Below are 24919 nucleotides of genomic sequence, written 5' to 3'. Positions count from 1 at the left end.
CATGTAGCTGGGGAGTTTTAATTCACCTTCAAGTACGTCAAACCCATTGCAAAAACAGAAGTAGTCCGACATGTAGTCAGGCCCTAAGATGGGCTGTTTGAGGCATTGACCCGGGATGCAGAAATTTAGAGATCGCAAGCATTTGCTGCTGGAAGGGTGTGTGAACCCACTTGTTTGTACTTGGTTCCTGGGGGGGCATAAGCTGCCTTCAGCCCCTCCTCCCTGGGCAGAAGGAAACACAAACTCAGGGGATCAGATTAGAACCAACATGGCCATCACACACTCAGGTCCATGCATTCTTCCCCATTAATTTCTCCTCTCTGTGTGAACCAATCTCATTGACCCATGTTTAACCACCAGAGCAGCAAAATCCCACGTGTCAAAAGCACTGGTTACAGTTCTGGTTAAGGCAGAAAAGAAGGGTAATTTATGGAACTCCATAAACTGCTGGATTGCAACACCCATCAGTCCTACTAGTAATACCAGTGACGAAGGGTGATCGGAGTTGCACCTAAAGAGTTACAAGTTGTCCAGCCTTAATCAGGAGAATGCAGATCATTTAATAATCAGAATTGCACATATTCCACCTTCATTACACTATCACTCATTTTAAAAAAATGTCACAGGTTTTCACAGTGCTTAAACATAGTTCCCTGTATGGCAAGTCACTTAATTCTCCTTTTGTTTTTCCCACCTTGTGTCCTTGAGCTGAAATTAAAAGTGTGGGTCTATCTCCCCATAAACTGGGGGGCAGGGAGCTTAAAGAGATATGTGTTAAAAGACTGTAAGGACTGGAGGGCATCCCAGAAGGACGTCATTAAACATTACATGGGGGGGGGATGTGCAGAGACCTTTCCCTGCCACTCCTGGAAAGGGTTAAAGGCTCAAGGATCTTTTTCCACCCCAGGGAAATAACTGAGATTACAGCTCTGGCCATACTCTTTCCTTGTCCATTACCTTGATTGTCTTCTGAATGCGCTAGATGGATATCAGGCACTTCAGAGGCCTTGGAGAAAATCTAATCTGAGTGGCTGTTCTTGAAAGACAGGCAATAAGGCCCCAGCTGTCTCATCCAAGATCTTCTCTTTAGCTAAAGTTTAACAGCATCCTGACTTTGCTGTGTTAGTTCAGTCTCCCACGTTTTCTAACCTGATGCCTTTTCTTGAGGCAGTCGTGTCAATGCAAGGAGGTTGGGATAGGACTGACATGCTCCTTCAGGAAGGGATGTCTGTACTGTGTCATGAGATCCCAGCTGTGTTTGCTAAGTGATTGATTTGGGCACGCACAGCATATGAGAAAATGGATCCTTCCTCTCTTTTTTGGACTGGATTTACGGTACTTTGAAGTGCAAGTTTGCGCTCAAAAGATGGAATACAGTGAGCTCATTTTCGGAAAGGGAGCTCCATTAAGAAGTTAAATTTTTGTGTTAAACTCATTAAATTTGTTTGTTTCATTTTTAGCATGAACTTTCTCTGCTCCCCAAGTTGCAGATGAACTCACTGTTTACAAATTAGTGGGCTCACTGTCTAAACAGATTGTGCCTTTGGAGAGAAAATGTTTTATCATCTTCTAATAGTGAAATTAGCATCTATCTAGTACAGCCCTCAGTGGGCTTGCTAAACCTTGGTCAACTCACACCTCAAACTGTTAATCTCACTGTATCTCAATGTCTGACTATTTTTAATTTAGTCCTATCACACTTTTACCAGAGACCATAAGAGCAGCTGTTCAGTATTTTATTTATTCAACTTCTGTATCGCCCATCTAACTACCAAGGCCATTCTGGGTGGTTCACAACACGAAAAAACAAAAAAAACACTTTAGAAACCATTAAACATAATAATTATACAAGAAGCAAAATGAAACATATCGATTCACATACACAAAAAGACAACATCAAAACAGCTAAAACTAATTTTAAAAAGGCAAGATGGCAGGATGGGTGATATAATCACTGAAAAAGCCTCTGTGCTATGATGAGGTAATCTCCAGGAAAACCTGTCTAAATAGCCATGTTTTCAAGAGTCCTTTGAAAATTCCCAGTGAAGGAGCCAGGTGGATTTCAGGTGGGAGATTATTCCAAACGTGTGTGGGGGGGGTGACTGCCAAGAAGGCCTGATTTCTAGTCGTTCTTTCTGGACCTCTCATGGGGTCAGCACTCTCGACCGCCCAGCCAGGAAGATGGAGTCGGTCAGGCAGATCTTGAGTGTTTTCTGAAAGAAATCAGAATGTCTTACAAGCATGTAGAATAAAAGAAAATGTTGATGATAAAATTAAAATCACAACTAGCAACAACAACAAAAATACCATCATCGAATAGCTACAACAGCAGCACATCAGTGGGGGGAATTGGCAGAGAGAGAGGGAGAAGAGGATAATCAAACCAGATCTTATCAAAGTTGCTATGAAAAGCTGGGTCTTTACATAATGCCTTAAAACGTGTTATATGTTGGGATTGATGGACTTCCGCAGGATCAATACAAGAAAGAAAGAAAGAAAGAAAGAAAGAAAGAAAGAAAGAAAGAAAGAAAGAAAGAAAGAAAGAAAGAAAGAAAGAAAGAAAGAAAGAAAGAAAGAAAGAAGGGAGGGAGGGAGGGAGGGAGGGAGGGAGGGAGGGAGGATAAAAACTAATTTTTATACTGTAATTTATCTACCGTTCAGAATATGGAATATTCTTGTGCATTTTGATTTGATTTTTAGTTTCATGCTGGTACGGGCTATGGCATACTATTTGGCTTGAGAATGAAATAGCTGTTCAGTGGTGAATCTTCCTATCATATGATTTGTGACTGAAAAGTTATGAGGTTTAACTGTATGATAGGGTACAGTTTGCATTCTACCCATTCCTGAAAAGAAGAAGACTGAAGCGACCCTATGAAAATAAGCTTCTGTTTCTGGACAATTTTATAAGTAGCCACCTCCAGCGCTATACTTTCTCATAAATAAGCCCCGCTGTATTCAGTGTGACTGACTCTCCACTTAAGTGCCTATAGAATTGAAGCCATATCCATCCATGGTGCATTTTAATTAGAGGTAAGTGACAATATGGACAGATGTTAGGAGCTTTTGCCTCCTTTCCTTTTAAACCAGAAATGGTTAACACTGGCATGTTGTGGGTAAGCAACCATTACTTACCAGCTAGGTTTACTGACAAGTTACTTTTGCAGGCTTACTTCCAAGCCTGTCTTAGAGGGCTTATGTCACTTTTCTTTTTAAAGTCTAAGGATTATGAGATTTAAGAGAGATGCACAGTCATTAAGGAGGATTATAATCATCTCCACTTTTTAAATGTTCTTTGAAAAAGTGAAGGGAAATCCACCCACACACCAGGATTAAACCAACCTGACAATATTTAGGTGAACAATCTGCTTCTAGGGTCTTTTTTTTTATTTTTTAAGAAAGAGCAGTAGGGGAAGCCTCTTTGTTTCACTGGTGTGTTTTATTGTTGTGTTAGAGGCTCTGCGCTTTCTGCTTTTGGAATGCTTTGGCTTTTGTAGAGAGAGGGTGGTGTGCCTCCCACTGGCTCAGTTTTCTTCTTTAGCATACTGTATGTATTTGTAAGTTGCCCATTGTGACAAACCCAGACCTACTGGGATATGTCACACAGTTACACTAAGCTGCCACCAACCATTCCCTGTAAGAAGTCACACAGACCAGGGATGGATTTTTAAACAATAAAAAGAATAAGGTTTATTTAAATACACACAGGGAAAAATAAACAATCAGGTGAATAAAATAAAGTAACGTGGCTTATTCTCACTCATACAAGCATACAGTTTGGTTCACCCAGAACCCTAACTTGAAGCACAGACCCTGAACCTATCAGTTCTGGCTAACCAACAGACACCTGAACCTATCAGGTTGGTACTCTGACACACAGTAGTACCCTATCTGACACACAGACTCCCACAACAGCTTCTTCTTCCCAGCTGCTGCTTCGTCACATCCCAGTGTCTCACAGTATCTCTCTTCACCACACACGCTCCACATATATATACAGTACAGCCCCTCCTCCTGATGTCCCGCCTTCCACTCCCCATAGGATGGAACTTTCCCTCCAAACCCATGACAGACAGGTAACATCAGTGCTGTATGTAACACCTCCCCTCTTTATAAGTTGTTTTGTAGGGGGAAAGCTAACGTGCTTTTCACCAAAAAACAACCTGTATAAAATACACAAAACAGCTATACATACCATATTATACTTACTCATACTTACATTCTAAGACAAACCATAGCAAATAGGCATTTAAACATTTACCATATACATTACATCAATTTACCTTTATTCATACAAACCAAATTCAAAACCAGGTACATTTAACCTTTTGTCATCATTATATACACATATAGTCCATGTTCTTTCGCCGTCTTCATTCTTCAGGTCTTCTTGATAAGGCGTCAGCAACACAGTTCACTGACCCTCTGACCACCTTCACTTCAAAGTCATAGTCCTGTAGGTTTAAAGCCCACCTCATAAGTTTGCTATTGTGGGTTTTCATTGTCTTTAACCATTGCAGTGGTGAATGGTCAGTGCACAGAGTAAAATGTCTTCCCCAGATGTAAGGCTTGGCCTTCTGGATCGCGTAGACTATGGCCAAACACTCCTTCTCCACGGTTGCCAAATGTCTCTCACCTTTTTGAAGTTTCCTACTCAGGTAGGACACTGGATGCTGGTCACCATTCTCATCCTCCTGGCACAGAACTGCTCCTACCCCGCTGTTAGACGCATCGGTGTAGATGATGAACTCCCGGTCGAAGTCTGGAGCACGCAGGACAGGATAGTTGATTAACGCCTCCTTCAACCTCTGGAACGCCGCCTCACAGTCGCTGGTCCACGGGATGCGGTCATCAGCCTTCTTCCTCGTCAGATCGGTCAGCGGAGCCGCAATCTCGCTAAACCTCGGGATGAACTTTCTGTAGTAGCCCACCAACCCAAGAAATGATTTGACCTTTTTCTTGGTGTTGGGTCTAGGCCAATCACGAACAGCTTCTACTTTGGCCTCCAGGGGTTTTATCATTCCTCCCCCTACCATGTGACCCAAGTATTTTATTTCTGGGCTACCCAGCTGACACTTGCTGGCCTTTACTGTTAGCCCTGCTGCACTTAACCTCTGCAGCACTAACTCCAGGTGTATCAGGTGATCTTCCCAGGTATTACTGAAGATCCCTATGTCGTCAATGTAGGCCACTGTAAAGTCACTGAGCCCTGCCAAGGTCTGGTCCATCAGCCTTTGGAATGTGGCTGGTGCATTTCTGAGACCAAAGCTCAGGACTCGAAACTCATAGAGACCAAAAGGGCTGCAAAAGGCAGTCTTTTCTTGATCCCTGGGATCAATTCTTAATTGCCAATATCCCTTTACCAGGTCCAATGATGAGATGAACCGACAACCCCCTATGGTTTCAATCAGGTTGTCTAGCCTGGGCATTGGGTAGGCATCAGGAGTGGTTACACGGTTTAATTTCCTGTAATCAACACAAAACCTAATGCTCCCATCAGGCTTGTCCACAAGGACTATCGGAGAGGACCAAGGACTAGAAGAGGGGACGATTATGTTCTCCCTCAGCATTTCGTCCAGCTCCTTCCGCACCTTGTCCCTATAGGGTCCCGTTACTCGGTATGGGGATACTGCCTGCGGGGGTGCATCCCCTGTATGGATCCGATGCATCACTCCCTTCACTATCCCCGGCTTGTTGGAAAACACCTGTTGATATTTACTAAGCAGCATTTTTAGTTCTTGCTGCTGGTCTTGGGTGAGTGCAGGACTGATCTTTACCTCCTCTGGGTTGTATTTTACTTCCCCTCTACCCTCCCAGAAGGGTAATTCAGCTTCCTCACTCTCAGCTGCTTTTATCGCGAATAAAACCCTCTGTTCCCCTCTGTAGTAGGGTTTTAGGGCATTCACATGAACCACCCTCCTTGCTTGGTTCTCCTCCTGCTCTATTAGGTAGTTCAGGTCTGACATCTTGGAAATGACCCTATATGGTCCTGCCCATTTGAGCTGCAGTTTGTTCTCTCTGCAGGGCCTAAGCCAAAGCACTTCCTCCCCTGGGTCAAAGTGCCTCTCTCTAGCTTTGTGGTCATACCATGTTTTCTGTCTGACCTTCTGAGCTTGCAGGTTTTCTGCTGCCAGCTCTAGATTTCTCTTTAAGTCATTCATCAGAGTGTCTATGTATGTCACAACGTCTTGTGGGTCATCCTGGGTGATCTGCTCCCAATCTTGCTTGATCAAATCAAGGGGCCCTTTCACCCCTAAGTGTGCAGCAAACATGTCAGAGTGCCCCCTTTGTAAGATCATGGGGCGATACTTTTCAGGTACCACCAGCTGACTTGTGATCCCATCTCCCCCTTTTGAGATATTCCTCAGGGTTTCTCTACATAAAACCCCCTTTTTCTCCAGAAATCTCACTGGGGTCTCAGGTGTTAGCTGGGCGTCAGTCACCTGTTCAAAACACTTTTGGAGAGTGGCGTCTGCCTTTTGCTCCTGTCCAAATCTGCTGTCTGTGGTTAAGGTTTCCACCACAGCTTCTGAACTCCCCTCTGCTTCCGTCTCTGGCTCATCATTACCCCCCTGAACTGTCTCTGTGGTGGCTTGTGAGCGTGTAATCACTAGCACCCGTTTCACATGTTCAGCCAGGTCATTTCCCACGAGCACGGCTGCTGGCAGAGTCGATGAAATTGCTAGCCGCCAAGCTCCCCTCCAGCCTTGAAAGTTGACAGGTACCTCTGCTACTGGCAGAGAGATCACCTGCCCTTCAATCCCTGCCACCTTCATGCTCTCATTTGGGATTATAAACTCCCTAGGGATGATATCTGGATGGCACAGGGTTACCTGGGAACAAGTGTCCCGCAGCCCCCTATACTGACGGTCAAGTATTCCTACGTCCACCCCTGCTGTCTCAAACAACTGAGAATCTGTTTTCACCAGCAAGCAGCGTTTTACCTCCACAAGAGGACCATTTTCCTCAGCCTGATCAGCAGCGGTAGCTGTTCCAGACTGAGTAGCCATGGCAACAGGCTCCCTCAGTGAGACTGAGCCTTGCTCTTTCTGGACACAGAACACAGCTTTTGGCTTGGTCCCACTAGAATCCTGAGGCACCATTCCTTTTAGCTGCTTTAATTTCTGACACTCTGAGATTAGATGACCCTTTCCCTGACAGAAATAACATTTTCTGGTGTATTTTGATTCTCTCTCATCTTGTTTTGGTTTTCCCTCCAAAATCTGAGGTCTTAGTTTCATGTCTGAGGGCTTCCCTTCACCATGGGCCCCTCCCCCTTGCTGGCTTTTCCCTGGTCCCTGAGAGTACTTGCTGTAGGTTTCTTTGGGTTTACCTACAGATTTCCCCTCACCCAAGGGCTTTCTTATTTGGGAAATAAAATCTGCGATCTCTGAGGCTTCTGCCACAGACCTCGGTTTCCTTTCCCTCACCTGGAACTTCAATTCCCCATGCAGGACTGAATAGAACTGTTCCAGTGCTATCAAATCTTTAAGCTGCTCATAGGTCTCTGTCCCTTCCTGCGATAGCCATTTCTCAAGCAGCCTCACCAATTGGGCCCCCACTTGGGTAAAAGTCTGTTCTGGTTTTTTGGTGAGGGACCTGAATCTTTGTCTCAGCTGCTCTGCATTTATCCCATGTCTGGCGAACACCAGTTTCTTAAACTCTGCAAAATCTTTCATCAGTTCCTCAGGCATCTCGGCATAAACCTCAGCCAGGCTACCACTGATTAAAGATCGCATGATGGTCATCTTCTCAGTTTCCCTCACTGAGAAGTCCACAAACGCTCTTTCCACTAAGGAAAAGAACACCTCAGGACAATCTCCCTTGTGGTACACAGGGAATTTCTTCAGGTCAGCCTTAGACAATTGGCCTCCCTCAGAATCCCTATTATTATTATTGTTCTGGTTCATCAGTTCCAGTTTTCTTAATTCAAACGCCATTCTCTCTCTCTCCAATCTTTCCTCCCTCTCCATTCTCTCTCTCTCTAATTCAAATTGCCGTTGTTTCTCCCTTTCCCTTTCTTCTCTTTCCCTTTCCCTTTCCTCCACTTCAAATTGCCTCATCCTCAGTTCATGCTGTTGGGCTATGAGCAATTTTCTGAGTTCTGGGTTCTGCTCTCCTGTGCTGTCACCCTGCACTGAGCCAAATTCATCCTCAGAACCTTGGTCAATCTGGGGGTCTTTCACTTCACTCATTTCGGCCATCTGGCTTCGAGTCAAGGGCATAATCCCCCCCCAGAACAGGCTGCTTTAAAAAGTCAAGCCTCAAAATAAAACGACCACTTTTTTCCTTCTTGCCTCAGAACCAGCTCTCCCTAGAGATTGCTGCTGTTCTTCAGCACTAAACTTGCAACAGTATCGAGTCAGAGCCTACCCCCCTCTGCTGGGCCTCTCAGCTGGCACGCTAGATCACTGTTACTACGCAGTTTTGCCTCAGCTTTTTCCCGCCAAAACTAGGCTGCCTCAGAGCACCTTAATCTAAGTCTCCCCAGTTGGCACGTTCTTCTACTAGCGCACCTCCCCGTGAGGTACACCTAGAAGATTACCTACGCGCCTCAGACTGTCCCTGACTAGACCCCCCTTGCTCTGGGCACACTTGCCAAGGCTTTGCTGGACCACTGGACAACTGGACCAGTCGTATCCCACACGCTGGACACCAATCAATGTGACAAACCCAGACCTACTGGGATATGTCACACAGTTACACTAAGCTGCCACCAACCATTCCCTGTAAGAAGTCACACAGACCAGGGATGGATTTTTAAACAATAAAAAGAATAAGGTTTATTTAAATACACACAGGGAAAAATAAACAATCAGGTGAATAAAATAAAGTAACGTGGCTTATTCTCACTCATACAAGCATACAGTTTGGTTCACCCAGAACCCTAACTTGAAGCACAGACCCTGAACCTATCAGTTCTGGCTAACCAACAGACACCTGAACCTATCAGGTTGGTACTCTGACACACAGTAGTACCCTATCTGACACACAGACTCCCACAACAGCTTCTTCTTCCCAGCTGCTGCTTCGTCACATCCCAGTGTCTCACAGTATCTCTCTTCACCACACACGCTCCACATATATATACAGTACAGCCCCTCCTCCTGATGTCCCGCCTTCCACTCCCCATAGGATGGAACTTTCCCTCCAAACCCATGACAGACAGGTAACATCAGTGCTGTATGTAACACCCATGTGTGAAGATTTCAGCACCACGAACAGGGCTCTGCGGCTCTCTGCTTGGCTTCGTCTTGCAAAGACCAATCGGGTTGACTCAATGAGATTTACAAGGAGAAGTTGTTGCACTTAAGCACAAAAGCTTCTGTTTGTGTTTTCCCCATCCCTTCCCTCTTCCCTTTCTTCAAATGAAAGGCTTCTAGGGGGCACAGTTCCTCCAAGTTCTGTTCCTGAATGCCAAGAACAGAACTGAGAAAATGAACTGGGGCACATTAAACAGCTTGCACCATCATCATAGTTTCCCGACATGGTAGCATTGCTGATGCTGATACTGCTCACCTTCTGCCTCCTCCTGCTGCCAACTCCACTGCCACCACTTCAGAACTGAGGAGGAAACAGGCTGGGGGAGGTTAATGGCAGGGAGAAAGGAAGGCAAAGGACTTCAGTGGTGGGCCAGGGGGGGGTGAAAGGACATCACAGCACCCAAAGAGGGGGCAAAAACCCTTTCTTGCAACATCGGCAGCAATGATATCTTTATGCTGCCATTTCTTTTTCTGGAAGAATAGTCCAGGTCATCCCTTCTCAGAAAGCAGAGGCTTCTTCTCCCCCAAAGGGCCTGTTTCTCATGCATACAAATACATATGCACTACTTTTAATATCCTGCTTCAAAAGGCCAAGGCAGAAATTAATTGACAAGGGCTACTTACTATACATGAGGCAAACCATGATCCCCCAGAAAACACTTGCGGGTCACAACCCCCAGGTTGGGAAACACTTGTTCTAAAGCATCTGGCCTCAGCTAGGAATGTGTTCCATGTTTCGTATATAAGTAGGGCCTGGGTGAGTGATGAGTGTGCAAGCTGATCTCTTGGATTTTGTAGAATCCCTATGGAGGTTGAGGCCTAAAGCTTCTGAGAGCTGTCCTACACCCCAAAGGAGGAGCCAGTCCTTTTATTTGCTTGTTCATAGATTATTTGCCTTTCGTTTTCCTGATCCTAACTAAACAGGCCTCTTTAGTCCCCTGATTTAGCTACAGGGCCCAAATCCCAAATCATTGTGATGTAATGGATGGAATGATGGACTAGGGCTCAGGAGATGTGGGTTGGTTATTGAAACTCATTAGAGATGGTGCGATTGATAAAACCACTCCTTAAATATCTTAGTTACAGTACCTTGAAAGCTCTATTAGGTTCGCTGTAAGTAAGTTCCGACTTCATAGGCTGTGTGAAAAGAGCTGTAATTGACCATCATAGAATCTCAGTCTAAAGATTTCATTTACTTACTTACATATTATTTATATTTTCAGACTGCTTAATAACCAGAATTCTTTGGGTGATATACAAGTAGATCTAAAACATTTTTTAAAAACAAGATTAAAACACAGGATAACTAGCAGCAATGAGGTAAAAATAATGTAGCACATAAAACACTGCAGCAAAACAAAATAGTGTGACAGTCTAAAAGGATTAAAGAAACTCGGTTCTTTAAAAAAGTCTGATGGCACGAAAAGATATTCCTCTGGACTGCAGGAGACCATGATGTAGCCGATGGCTAAGCCTTCCTGAGGGGACAGTCCACTGACACCACTGAAGAGGCCTTCTGTCCTGTGGTTACTGGCCTTGCCTCATTTAGTTAGGATGATTACCTTAGATGCTGGGAAGTAGATAAGAAATAATCTATGCTTTGTGGTCTAAGAGAATAAAATAAATGTGTACAGAGTTGAGGCCAACATTTTGTGGCACAACATGATGTAATACTGGCCGAAATGCCATTATTTAATACAGTCACATTAGAGCAGGCCCATTGAATCAGTAGGAATGTGATGAGTCAGTTTATCCACACGTTCCATTGATTCAAATGGGCCTATTTGAGTTGTGACTTACAACGCTAAGCAACAGGATTTCAGCCAGGGTGTATCAAGTAACAGCCAAGCACAATGCAACATTGTAAATGGTTTGGGCCCAAGCTGTCTCGAGGATCACATCTCCCATTCAGGGGTTTTAAACTCAATTTACCTGGGGGCCGCTGGAGGCAGAGTCTAGGTGAGGCCGGGCTGCATCAGATTTCCCGCCAAGCGGAGCAAGAGCCCGAGGAAGCTGCCCAGGAGTTCCCTTCACCTGGCTGGGGCTTCGAGGAGGAGAGGGTGTGTGAGCCCTCAAACACACACACACATGGAGGTCTGGCAACCTTCCTCTGAAGGCCCCCCTCAAAAAAAGGCAGTTCTGAATAGAGGGTGCAAGAGGCGCTGTCTTGGGAGAGAGCCTGTGAGCAAGGCAAGGCTTTTTTTGACTCTTGACAGCAGAGGACGCATGGGCGCTTCGGGGGGGCAGGCAAGGTGGGGGCCACAAACTATCATCCGGCGGGCCGCAAATGGCCCCCGGGCCACATGTTTGAGACCCCTGCATGATGAACCTGCTATGGAGTTGATCCTCAGGGAAGGCCTTTCTCTTTGTTCCACCACCTTTATGGCTGCATCTGGTAGGGAAACAGGAGAAGGCCTTCTCTGTGGCTACTCCCGGACTCTGGAACTCCCTCCTACAGGAGGCTGGACTGGCCCCATCTTTGCTGTCCTTCCGCAAGCAGGCAAAGACCTTTCTCTTCAGGCAAGCTTTCCCCCAGTGACCAGCTGCCTGAATGGGTTTTTTAAACCTTACTACTTTGAATGTGTTTGTAGTATTGCTTTTGTTTACAATTTCTCAGAGTGGTATTTCTTTGATCCTTTAGTATTTGTATACTTATTGTTTTTAGCTTTTAGATATTGTCTTTTTATGATGTAAGCCACCTCGGGTTCTTTTTAAGAGTAAAAATATTTTAAATAAATAATGAATAACATCATCTACAATGTAGTAAAAGAACAAGATGTTTCTTAGTGGAAACCTCTACACAGGCTTTTCTTTCACCTTTTTTTTCAGTGCCCTTTATTTATAGTCCACGTCAACATTCCAGATTCAACATCCCCCACCTCAAGCCAAAGAAACCCACAGTGTTTTCTCTAGCAAATTAGTCTATTGGATTTCCATGCAAATCCTGTCCTGCACAATCTTTCTGCTACAGGAGAGAATGCAAATTTCAGGGGCACAGCAAGACACGCAAACAAAGGCCAACGAGCTTCCACATGCAGGACAAATGAGAACGTGCAGATTTCCAGCTCCGGTGTGTATTTCATCAAAACACAACGTTCAAGGTGAATGGTAATGTAATTGTACATGCAGCAACTGCAAGACATTATACTAACGGTTTATTTATTTATTTTAATTACAATGCAGTGTTACAGCATGCAACACAGAGCATTTTGGTGTAATCTGAGTGCCAGTTAACATTAAGGGATGTCAAACCAAAAAGCACAACTGTTAGGATGTTTAACATGAGGCAGTGTCAGGTGAACTATGGAATTTAAATCAATTATTATAGATTACACACTCTGTTAGAGTTATATCTCTCAGAATGCAGGCAGAGTAACAAAGTGACTAGCCAAGATGATGGATTGCCTAGGAATTTGGGGAGTAACTTAAAGGTACCCTTTCTTTGGCCAAACTGTGTGCTGGGATAATGGCGGTCTCCCTGGGTTGGAGGTCTGGCTCTGGCACAACCCACCTCCCTTCTTACTCTGCCCCCTCTCCACCCCTGATTTAACTCTTCAGATGCCACACCCTAGCCAGCAGAGCAGTTCCACCATCAAGATGGCTCTGATGGCAGAGTTCAGAGATCAGGCAGCACCAAGGGGCTGTGCTGGCACAGAAGGCTTGGGCCTGTACCTAACACCCAACACTGAAAATCTATTACTTTTGCACTGAAAATAAATTAATTTCGATTAAAAGGAGGGATAGGGACCCTGTGAATGAGCTGGAAGTACCTGGTGTTACGTTCTTGCTGTGGCTAGGCAAATAAAAAACAAACAAACAAACAAACATCAGCTTTCTTGAATGAAAGACTATTGGGACTGGATAAAGCAGTACCAGCTAGCCGGTTAGCTCAGCGGTTTAAGTATCTGGTTGCAAAGCCAGAGGTTGGGAGTTTGATTCCCCCACTGGGCTTCCTGCCCATAGAGCCTCCTACCCGTAAAGCCTGTGTGGCCTTTTTCAGGCTGCACAATCCCAGGATGCCCTCAGAAGAAGGGAATGATGAACAACGCCTGAGTATTCCCCATCTAGGAAACCGTAGAAAGCACTGACTTAGTCAGAATTGACTGGATGGCACGCAGATATTCGTATTAAAGCAGGACCTCTCTCAGAACAAAGATGGCAAAAGAGAGTGATATAACGGAGATGACCATGCAAATGTATGCATTGTTTATTTGTGTATAAGTGTGATCGTCCAAAGTGCTTCCTTATAGGTCCTAAACAAAAGGGAGACTCACACAAGGAGATTCTAGGCTGTGAAACTCCCAGCCAAGTTGAATCCTTACTATTGGCCCTTCTGTCTCATGGTATAATCCTGACTAGTCAAGGTGGCTGGGGGCCAAACTGAGCTGAGCCCTTGGCTAGCCGAAGCTGTGCTGAATCCAAATTCTTCCTAGGTGAGAAATATTGGAAATTAGTGAGATCTAGATCTACCTTAACTCAGGGACGTGGTGGTGCTGTGGGCTAAACCGCAGAAGCCTGTGCTGCAGGGTCAGAAGACCGAGCAGTCGTAAGATCGAATCCACGCAACAGAGCGAGCTCCCATTGCTTGTCCCAGCTCCCGCCAACCTAGCGGTTCGAAAGCATGCAAATGCGAGTAGATAAATAGGGACCACCTCGGTGGGAAGGTAAACAGCGTTCCGTGTCTAAGTCGCACTGGCCATGTGACCACGGAAGATTGTCTTTGGACAAACGCTGGCTCTATGGCTTGAAGAGCAGGATGAGCGCCGCCCCCTAGAGTCGGACACGACTGGACAAAAATTGTCAAGGGGAACCTTTACCTTTACCTTTACCTTAACCCAACTTGGCTGTGCTCCGAACTGGAAGGTTTGGATCATATTTAACTCAACTTTTCCCTCACCCCCCCCCCCGGTCCTTTTGAGTTTTTCTGATGGCTGATTTTTACAAGCATAGCAGTTGCACAGGTAGATCTGTGAGATCACCCAGCACCACAGGGCTCTGAGGGCCAAAGGGGAATTGAGTTGGCAGATGAGATGCCTTCACCATTCCAAACCCGCTACAGACAACGTATCTTCTGAGTCAGGACCACATTATTGCTCAGATGGGCCTTTGAAATTTAAGCTGCTGCATTGGTGAAAGTGTCTGGAATTGTTTAGGTGTTCACTTACTGTATTTTGAACATTAAATAGTTTCCTTTCAGTGTCAGACAGGATTTTACTCTGGTACGCATAAACATTAAAAATGCAGTAAAACAGAACAACTTAAAACATAAACATAAACAGTAACATAGAAAGATTTAAAATTATCAGCTAGCATTTCCTTTTAAAGTAATGTTAATTTTTTAATGCATTAGTTTTTGTTGCTGGGCTTTAATGGATTTGCTTTTTATTTCTAGACTAACATTTTGTTTGAGCGATATTTTATTGTTGTTAGTATTCCTGAGCGGAAAGGTCAGACATAAATTTAACAAATAAGTAAACAAATGAATAAATAAAACATGTTATAATACAGAGGTGTGAACTCCAGAAGTACTACTAAATAGTTTTAACACTATTGTGTCATATTGCCCAGAGAACACAATAGGTCTTTATAATGCACATAATATGCTGGCATGCCCTTAGACATGATTATGAAACATCACGTTTGGAAAGAACTTGGTTGTCTTTGGAATGCATGAGATCATCTTACCAGGTCATTGTAATCGCTAAGGAACAGATGTACCTTCAAAGGCACCAGTAATGAAAGAGATGAAGACTCCACAGCTGCTCCCATCTTTTTGCCCTTGCATCCTTCTGTTTGACCTCCTTGACTATCTGCTGTATTTGGGCAAAAAGACTGGAGGGGAAGCAAGAAGACCAGCAAAGGAATGGGTGGGAGCTGCCACATTTTCATTACACTGCAACTTGAAAGTTAAAAATGACAGTCTCCAGGTTCCACCCTGGCTACCAACAACCTCTAGAGTCCTCTGATGATGTCAAACTGAGGACCTCTTTCAGATCCTGTCTCCTGGAGGTTCCTTCCCTACAACCCAGAGGAACAACTTCATAACTTCTTGCAGTCTTATTGTAACATTTTATTTAATTTTAAATGTTGTAAAGCCACCCAGAGACCTTCAGGTAGTGTGGGCGGCATATAAGTTAAATAAATAAATAAACAAACAAACAAACAAACATACCCCCAGTGTGGTGTAGTGGATAAAATAATGGACTAGGACCCAAAAGAACTGGGTTCGATTCCCTGGCTCTGTGATGGAAACTTATTTGGAGCAATGATGGAACTGGTAACACTTCCACTTCAATACTGTGTCTTACTTACCTTGAAAAACCTATTAGGGTCACTATAAGTTAGCTCTGACTTGACGGCACATAACAACAAATCCTAATATATGGCTTAGTGGTTCCATTTCCGGTTTGAATACGACCCACTGAGCTGGGAGGCTCCCAATCTCTCAAAAGTGCTTAACAAATATTCTTTTATGTATATGCATGAAAACATGAGTACCACTGATGTTTTGAAAGAGGAAGAGAGGCAGAATATTAGCAGTTGTTAGACAAAGGGTGAAGAGATGTACTGAGTTGCCCCCCCCCATGGTAAAGTCTGACATCATCACCCTGAATGCTGAAATGACAGAAAAAGGGAGAGGGAGGAAACAGCTTGGAAATGCCATAAATCTCAGCATGTTTGCCAAACTTCAGGATGTTTAGAATCCAGCTAAGCAAGGTAGCATAGAGTTGGAACTACTGAAGTCTCTTTCAGTGTGTTGGGAGATTTCTAATGTGATAAGCTTCTCGGGGAAGGAAGCACATCTTTGGGAACCTGGGGATAAATTGAAGGATAGCGCATCGCTACTGGAAGGAGGCATGGAGTGTTCTGATGAGAGAGTGCTAGCTCAGAGTCAAAAGTTTAGAGCTATCCCTAAAAGGAAAATGGCAAAAGAACCTAGCTTGCAAAAGGATAGCAAAGATGGGGCCAGCCTAACTTCATGTGGGAGAGAGTTCCAAAGTCTGGGAGCAGCAACAAGCTGTCCCCGTGTACCCACCAAATGCAGCTGTGAAGGAGGTGAGACCAAGAGAAAGGCTTCTCCTGGTGATCTTAACATTCAAGCAAGCTCATAAAGGGAGATGTGGTCAAGACAGCTTGGGTCTAAGCTGTTTAACGCTTTATAGATTAGAACCAGCACTTTGAATTCAGCTTGGAAATGGATCAGTAGACAGTTGAGCTGCTGTAACAGGGGTTTATATGATTCCTTTGGCCAGCCCCAGTCAGCAATCTGGCTGCTGCATTTTGGACACAATGAAGTTTCCTGACATTTTCCATAGGCAAATCCGTGTAGAGTGCATTACAGTAAAACAGTCTGTATATATCTAGGGCAATGTGTCATCATGGCTATATCAGACCTCTCAAGGAATGGGTGCATTAATTACGAAGTAATTGTATGACAACATGGGTGGAATGGTTGGGACTATGACAGGATATAGGCACCAAAGCTCTGCTAACATTGAGTAATACCATCCTCAGCCACAAAGCAAGAACCAGTAATTTCACATCTTAAATGAGTGAGCTTCTAAATATTTGTTGTATTCTTTTAAAAATATATATTCTAAAATATTGTTATTATCAGACACAAAAAAATTTTGTAGGCAAGAAACCCTGTATAACCAGGAAGGAGTAAAAAAGTTCTCCTTCTGCTAGTCAGCTAATTGGGTCCTGACTGACAAGATCAAAAGTTCAGATTTCTCCAGACCAGGAACAGATTTCCCCTTGGAAGACTTGACTAAGGAGTCTGGTCTCAGAAATCTTGAGAGATGTTTACTGAAAGCACTGGGAGAAACACAACTGTACTGTGCTTTTGAATGCAGAAATATTTGAATATGCCTTACAAAACTGAATGCTAACTCCTTGGAGATATGTGGCAAAATATCCTTTTCTGGACTGTCAATCATTTTCTTTAAAGCAAGCCTGGGGGTTGTTGTTGTTTGTGATTCTCTAAAGAAAACCCTTCTTTTTACTGTTTCTGTGAGCTTTCATTGACCTACAGTCTTCCCCACCCACAAAGTTGCAACAATGTATCTAATTTAGAAGGTTCTTGCTGGTAAGCCTTCTCCAGGCATGCTCAGTCTTATAACAATGTAGCTTGGTTTTTTCCCCCTTTTTGAACGATCTTTTTTGAAGATCAATATTTCAGCCTCCTAGCCTAGATTAGACTATGTCTAGATCGGTGGCATATAAATGCAATAAATAAATAATAAAATAAATAAATAGATTCTTTCCAAATTTTTGAAAAAAGCGGGTGGGGCTAACCATTCTCTTTCAAGATAATCAAGACTATTGATTTCAGTTTTTCTGAGCTGTTTAAAATCTGGGGACATTTAGGGTTGTCTGCTTCTGAAGGGTAGGGTAAAACAGTTTTACTTTTAAAAAACCATAACCAAAAACCCTTTGCTCAAACTTTGCCAAATTTGGAATAGAGCAAAAACAGACTACCTCCTATGCCTGTGGTGATCTGAAGTCCATTTTTAAAGTTACACATTTTCTTTGGCCTGCCCCCATTTTTAGAATTGCCTTCTAGAATGTTGATATGCTCTGCTGTACCATAACATAGTTGCACTATTGTGCAACTGTAATAAGACTTTTGATCTAGGACTAGATCAGATGGAAAGCTCTTTAATCTTTTTAGATTGAGAACAAAGACCAAAGTCCAGCCGAAATGCATGCAGGACTTTATCTTCGCCAATGATGCAGCTGTTGTTGCCCATTCTGCTGAAGACCTCCAACAACTTATGAATCGTTTTAGTAAGGCCTCCCAAGACTATGGATTAACAATCAGCCTGAAGAAAACACAAGTCATGGGCCAGGGCGTGGACTCACCTCCCTCTATTACCATCTCTACACAAGAATTGGAGGTTGTTCATGACTTTGTGTACCTTGGGTCAATGATCTCTGACACACTCTCTCTAGATGTCGAGCTGGATAAACACATTGGCAAAACAGCTACCCTGTTCTCTAGACTCAGAAAGAGAATATGGCTTAATAAGAAGCTGGCAGCATATCCAGGTCTATAGAGCCTGTGTCCTGAGCCCATTCCTGTTCTGCAGTGAGTCCTGGACCCTTTGTGCACGGCAGGAGAGGAAGCTGAACACGTTTCATGTGCGTTGTCTCCGACGCATTTTTTGTATCACCTGGCAGGACAAACTTCCAAATAGAGTAGTCCTAGAACGAGCTGGAAGTGTTAGCATGTATACATTATTGAAACAGTGATGTCTATGTTGGCTTGGGCATGTCATGAGAATAGCTGATGGTCGGATTCCAAAAGATCTCCTGTATGGAGAATTAGTGCAGGGAAAGCGCCCCAGAGGGAGACCACAGCGGCGATACAAGGATATCTGCAAGCGGGATCTGAAGGCCTTAGGAATGGACCTCAACAGATGGGAAACCTTGATGTCTGAGCATTCAGCCTGGAGGCAGGTGGTGCATCATGGCCTATCCCGATTTGAAGAGACACTTGTTCAGCAGGCCGAGGCAAAGAGGCAGTCCCGAAACCAGCAAAATCAGGGAGCTGGACAGAGGACAGATTGTATTTGTCTCCAATGTGGAAGGGATTGTCACTCTTGAATTGGCCTTCTCAGCCACACTAGATGTTGTTCCAAGGCCTCTATTCAGAGCAGGTTACCATAGTCTTGATACTGAAGGATGCCTATATTACATGGATAAGACTTTTGAATGAAGCAATCCTCTTCATATTTTTCTTCCTGCTTTATCTTAATCTGTGAAGCATCATTTACACCAAGGGAGCACAACCTATGGCTCATGGCTGCACAATGTGTAACACAAGAGCTAATGAAACTAGACCCACCATAATTTGTCTGTGGACAAGTGTGCGGGAGGGAACACCTCTTGCCTGGTTTCTAAGACCAATGCTTTCCTACTGTTAATAGTAGCAGATCTGGGTGAAGACAGGGGGAGGGGAAGGGAGACATATTAAGATGTGTGGTGTGGAAATGTGTGCAGAGTTTAGATAACTTAGCCCCTTACAGATCCTAGAATCCTCTGATTAGCATAGATACTAGAGCATGGGCTGGGACATTCAGAGACTTGAGGTCCAAAAAAAGAGGTAACATGCGCCTTTTCTTCTTTTTAGGTTGTGGAAATGTATGTGTGGTTACAGTGTGGGTATATTTACGAGTGTGCTGTCCACACACTGAAAACATTGTGCATCCTTGATTTGAATTTATTTTTAACTGTGGCAATACAGTACAGATACTAATCCCAGCCATTGGCATCTTGTTCCTTTCTTATCAGAACTTGCAGAGTATCGTGACTAGTCTGACTACGGATGTAGCCGTTCCAAACAGTTCCAGCCACAGAACACCAGTTTGCTCACACCTAAGGATGATGCCTCTACTTTTGCATCACTCTTCTCTCCCCTCAGTTGTGTTCTCACACAAGTTCAGCTGCCGCCGCCAACCCCCTCCCACTCCCACCTCTGTGCCTTCTGTTAGGCTGGTGACTCTGCCTGGAACAACCACCCCCACGCCATCCACCAAGCTCAGGTCTTCAGAGTGCCCACGCCCCAAGTCATGCATTGTCTTTCTTGTCCCACCTTCCCCATGTTACATTGTCTTCTTCACCCACCCCCCATGTCCAAATCTCTCCACTTGGCAATCCCATAGCACTCTCTTTCTCTTTGTCCCTGCTTTGTCAATCCCATAATAATCATCATGTGCCTTCAAGTCAGTTCTGACCTATGACGGCCCTTTTCAGGGTTTTCCAGGTAAGATAATACTCGGAAGCAATTTATCATTCCCATCTTCAGGGGACACCCTGGGACTGTGCAGTTTGCCCAAGGCCTCAACAGGCTGGCTCTTTGGGGGATGCACAGGGCGGAATCAAACTCCCAACCTCTGACTCCACAGCCAGACACCTAAAGCACTGGGCTATCAGACAGCAAATACTCAGTTAAGGATGCCTGTTAGTGTGAACAGGACTGGGGAAAGACCTAGGTTTAAACCCTCGCTTAGGCACAAGGCTGACTCGGTGACCGAGGGGCAATTGTTATCTTTCAACCCAACTTACCACACAGGATTGTTGCGAAGTCAAAAGCAGAGGGTGGAGTAACTAGGAACACAATTTCACGTTTTTTCAAGAAAAGAGGGGATATACAATTAACGAATAAACAAATAAATACAAAGACAGTGTTGTAGCAATTAGAATGATGGTCTGGGATTACCAGGGACACAGTTTCAAACTTCCACTCAACTAGGAAGTTTGCGTACTGAACTTGGGCATTATGGCATGCCATATATGCTGCTCTGCACACTGATGTTGTAAGAATGAAGCAATGGCTGCTGGTGACTCTAGTTTTAGGGGTGCTATAAATCGCTTGCTTGCTTCCTTCCTTCCTTCCCCGCCCATCTAGTACCTAAGCACCACTCTGGGTGGCTGACACAAAAACACGACTACCCATCCTTGCCCACAAGGACATATATAAAGAGAACCAGACAAACATTAATAACCCCAAATGTCCAAAAAAGAAAGAAGCCTGGATGGCAAACCAAACTCAGGAATCAATTAACGGAGCCACAAGGATGTCACAGGAGTAAGATATTTCCAAAGGTTTCTACAAACAACATTGTTTTCACCCATTTTCTGAAGGTTGGGAGGGAGACAGCTTGGCATATACAGTATTCACAGGAAGCACATTCCATAGCCTTGCGGCCACCACCAAGAAATGCCTGGTGGTTGTTTTCTGGGCCTCACTACGGGTAGCCACCCACAAACGCAACACATGGCTGGCTCAGGTGGTCAGTCTTAGGAGAGATGCTCCATCAGGTAATGAAGTCCCAAACAATTAACAGCTGTATTGGTTAATACAAGCGCTTTGAATTTGGCATGGAAGCATACAGGGAGCCAATGCAGACATGCCAGGATTGGCTAGACATGGTCACATCTCCGTTTTGGTGTGCACTCTAAGGAAGCTCTCCAAGGTGCTGAACCTCATTCCTACAATATGCTTAGCGTTTTGGATAACCTTTGTAAAGTGCAGATTAAAGTCCTGAGTGGAAGCACAACCCCTCAGAAACTGGCCCCACCGGCAGCTGCTGTAATGAAGTCATATCAGTAGGGCCTGCGGTAACGGTACCTCTCTCACAGATTCAGACACACAGTCTGAATCTGCGTGTCCATGCTCAAGTGTGCCGCATGAAACCCCAGCTTTGGCCAATTTAGGGGATCAAGTTAGGGCATGCCCTTCTACAAAGAGGGACACCTAGGTTGCTCCCGAAGAATAGCTAGGGAACCGTCACTGCTGATCCCTCCTAACCTGCCCTTTGAGGTTTCTTCTTCACGTTGCCTAAAGGCAAGGCCGGCACTGCCAGAGAACAAATTTAACCACAGCCACAGGGCAGCCCTCTCCATCTTAGGTTCCTTCGCTTCCACCACCAACTTCTGGGTTGGTCACAGGAGGGTTTCCTTGGGTGATGAAGTCTCTTGCTTGGCCTGAAATATCTGTGGCGCTGAGTTCAGAGGGTAATTAATCCCACCACTGGGCTCCAATCTCCTCAAAGGGCACTCTTTAGGATGGGAGGGTTCTGAAGGTCCCGAAAGGCCCATTATGTTGACATTAGATTTATTTATTTTTAAAGTACCCGGGAGAAGGGAAACTCGGATGAGCCACGGCCAGGCGGTTGCTAAAAATAAAATGGCTTCTTTCTCCTCTCCCCACCCTATCTAAGAATCTCTCAGATGTGTCTGGCTGGGGGGGGGGGGCGCCGGCGGGGGGGGGAGAGAATGGGAGGAGGATGCTTGCCAGGGCATTTTTTTTTTTCGCATTTCCCGGGGCCTCTTTTTCTCCCCCGCCTCCACGTGGTCGAGGTCGCTCGAGAGCCGAGAGTGGCGCTGCGGTTACGCACCGGCCCCCTCGGGTTTGGCCCGCCGCCGCCGCCGCCGCCGCCGGCCCGCCTCAGAGCGCGCGCCCCCCCCCCGCCGGTCCCTTCCTCCCTCCCTCCGTCCCTCTCCACCCGGGCAGGAAGGGGCCCGCTTCGCTCGCGCTCTCCTCCCGAAATGTTTTATTTAACATGCTGTACCGGAAGGAGAAGCCATATTCCTTCTCGCCAGCCCTGAGCCGCCGCTGCCACCCGGGCTGCCCCCGGGCGTCGGGGGTGGCTGGAGGAGACGGCGGGAGGGGGTCGGGCCGGGCCACCCCGTGCGGTGGGGGGCGCCCTGGGGCCAAACCCGGTTGCCTGCTGGGACCGGCTGTCTAAAGCGCCGAGGCGGACGAGGGGCCGCAGCGGAGACGGAACCGGTCGGCGCCTGCCTCCGACGCGCCCCCGCCCCGATCCAAGCGGGAGCGAGCGAGGCAGGCTCCGGGACCCGCTGCTTGTCCGCCTGCCTGCCTGCCTGCCTGCCTGCTTGCGGGAGACCAAGTAGAGGGAGCCGGGATGCGGGTCCTCCAGGCCCGGCGGCGGGGCTGCGGCTGCAGCAGGGAGCGGACATGCCCGTAGCTCTGCAGACAAAAGAGCCGCCTGCGATTGCAGCTGCCCAGCCAGCCCCTCGAGGGGAGGAGGCGGCGGTGGTGGTGGAGGAGGAGGAGGAGGAAAGGCAGAAGGGCCCGGCTCCGGCTCCCGCTGCTGCTGCGGGTCCTGGAGAGTAGGAGCCGCCTCCCTGCCGGGGGTTGCGGGCCGGCCGGAGGAGAAGAGAGACCGCGCAAGAAGAGGGGCAGCCCCGCTCTCGCCGTGCGCCCGCTGGATCCGGCGCCTCCCCTCCCCTCCCTCCGCCTTCCGCGAGCTTCCCTCCGCGCAGCACCTCGCAGGCCCTGCCCGCCTGACAGGAAAGGCTCGCCGCTGTACTTCGTGCCCGCCCGCCCGCCGGTCGGCTCTCTCGGCCATGGCCCCGGGGGATCGGGACACGGGCTCTCCGCGGGGGGTCCCGGAGAGACCCACGGAACGCACGGCGTCCTCCTAGGAGAGAGAGAGGCGCCTCCACCCACCCCCAGCGCTCAGCCTAGGCAGGGAGGGAGGGAGGGAAGGAGGGGAAGGCTTCTCGCTCTCCCGCCATCGCCTTTGCCCCTCTCGGGTCTCCCCATCGCCTCGCCTGCCCCTCTTCGCCCGGTCAGCGGTTGCTCCGCCGCTCCAGCCGCCCCGAGTTGTATAACCCCGATCTCTGGATTGCGACCTCCTCCGTCTTCCCCGAGGCCTGCCTTTGGATCCCAGGCAGCTGTATTCGCGCCCCCCCCCGCCAGCCAGCCAGCCAGCCCCTCCACCCTTTCATCTCTTGGACCCTCACCCCTTTCACACGCACACCTGTAAACACGCAGCCTCGCCTGCCATCGCGCCCTGCCCTGCCTCCCCCCCTTTTGCGCCCGAGATGCGGGGCCCGAGTCGAGCTCCCCCCCGACTCCTCTGCGGCCTGCCGGCCTCCGCTGGGGGGCCTCCCCCCTTCCCCCTCTCCCCGTCCCCCGATGCGGGGCAGGGGCACCGCTAAGCGCCCGGGGCCCCCGCCCCCACCCCCTCCTGGCCTCCCTCCTCCCCCACCCCCAGCCCCCCTCCGAGCCCCCCAGAAGCTGAAGGCTGCTGTCGTGGTTGTTGCTGGTGCCGCCGCCGCCGCCGCCACCGTCGGGAGAAGTCCATGATGTTCAAGTACCGGATCCGCATGTTCTTCAACGAGCTGAAGCTGCTGGTGTTGATGCGGCGGGGCCGCCCGGAGCCCGAGCCCGGAGCTGGGGGAAGCCGCGGGGCGCTGGGCGGCAGCGGTTGCGGATGGCCCCCGTTCGCGGATTGCTCGGCTCGGCAGGACGATGAGGCGGAATATTACGGCGGGGGAGGCGCCGAGACGCGGCCCCGGAGCCTGGCCCTGGAAGAGAAGGACCCCCGGCCTCAGCCCCCCGGGCACCAGCCAGGGCAGCAGCCCGGAGCCGCCGGGGCCGGAGGAGCTTTGGACTCGGTCTCGCTCAGCAGCAGCTTGGATAGTGGCATGAGGACCCCGCAGTGCCGGATTTGCTTCCAGGGACCCGAGCAGGTCAGCGGTGGGCATCGGAGGTGGGCAGGAGAGCGGGGGGGGGAGGCAGGGGGTGATTTGGAGGGCCCAGGCTAAGAAAGGTGGGGTGTGGCTGGACAATGGGGAAGAATTTCTCACACCTGGTGACCCCGGCAGGTGGGAGTGCTGCTGCCCAGGTGGTGGGAGGCCAGGTGGTGGGGAATGCCAGGTGATCTGGGCACCTGGAGAAGATGAACAAGGAGGACAGGCTTGACCAGCGTGCCTGGGACTTGCCAACTTATTATCGGATACTTAGGATGCCAGAGTTTCCTACCCAGTTGCTTGCTTCTCGCTTAGCAGGATTATGGGTTCTGGTGATTTGGGTACAAGAGGAAGGGGTTGTGGGGGAAGAAAGGCCAGGGGGTGAGGGGGCAACTGGGCCATGGCAGTTTTGAGCCAAGAAGAGAGAAAGACCATCACGGGTCAAAGTGCGGGCCTAGCCCTCTGCTTTGCAACCTGTCTTCCCGGACGCTCGGGGCACAGGAGGGCAGAGAGCGTGCCAAAGAGACTGGATGTCAAGTAGACCCTGGGCTCCCTTGGCACCCTCAGGACCAAGGGGTGGAGGGCCAGGCCCACTTCTTTATCCTTTTAACTTCCAGAATGTCAGATCCTTAGAGAGATATTTGAGA

At 47.4% G+C, this 24919-nt stretch overlaps 2 protein-coding genes across 5 annotated transcripts in view; one reads left to right on the top strand and one right to left on the bottom strand.

Moving 5' to 3' along the window:
* Positions 1-825: 825 nt before the first annotated feature.
* On the bottom strand, positions 826-23143 carry LOC144586419 (uncharacterized). 2 transcript variants are annotated; one of them, XR_013541240.1, is made up of 2 exons: positions 20334-22698; positions 826-2213 (listed from the first exon to the last, which is right to left on the bottom strand). XR_013541240.1 is itself a non-coding variant. In XM_078384625.1 (2 exons), exons 1-2 carry the CDS (start codon positions 23141-23143, stop codon positions 2145-2147), a joined length of 870 nt encoding a protein of 289 aa, XP_078240751.1. In that variant the 3' UTR covers positions 826-2144. The 2 variants fall into 2 exon arrangements, 1 of the variants encoding a protein (XP_078240751.1); XM_078384625.1 differs by having other exon boundaries at positions 22343-23143.
* Positions 22877-24919, top strand: part of MARCHF9 (membrane associated ring-CH-type finger 9) — a 64221-nt gene continuing 62178 nt past the window's right edge. For 2 of the 3 annotated variants that reach the window (XM_072991085.2, XM_078384623.1), the window contains exon 1: positions 22877-24272. In XM_072991085.2, coding sequence (XP_072847186.2) covers positions 23883-24272 — 390 coding nt within the window. In that variant the 5' untranslated portion in view covers positions 22877-23882. The remainder of the gene's footprint in view (positions 24273-24919) is intronic. The other variant, XM_072991084.2, reaches the window with a different exon arrangement.

The sequence above is a fragment of the Pogona vitticeps genome, chromosome 2 (genome assembly GCF_051106095.1).
Source record: "Pogona vitticeps strain Pit_001003342236 chromosome 2, PviZW2.1, whole genome shotgun sequence".
NCBI lineage: Eukaryota > Metazoa > Chordata > Lepidosauria > Squamata > Agamidae > Pogona > Pogona vitticeps.
This window is presented reverse-complemented; position numbering and strand designations above follow the sequence as displayed.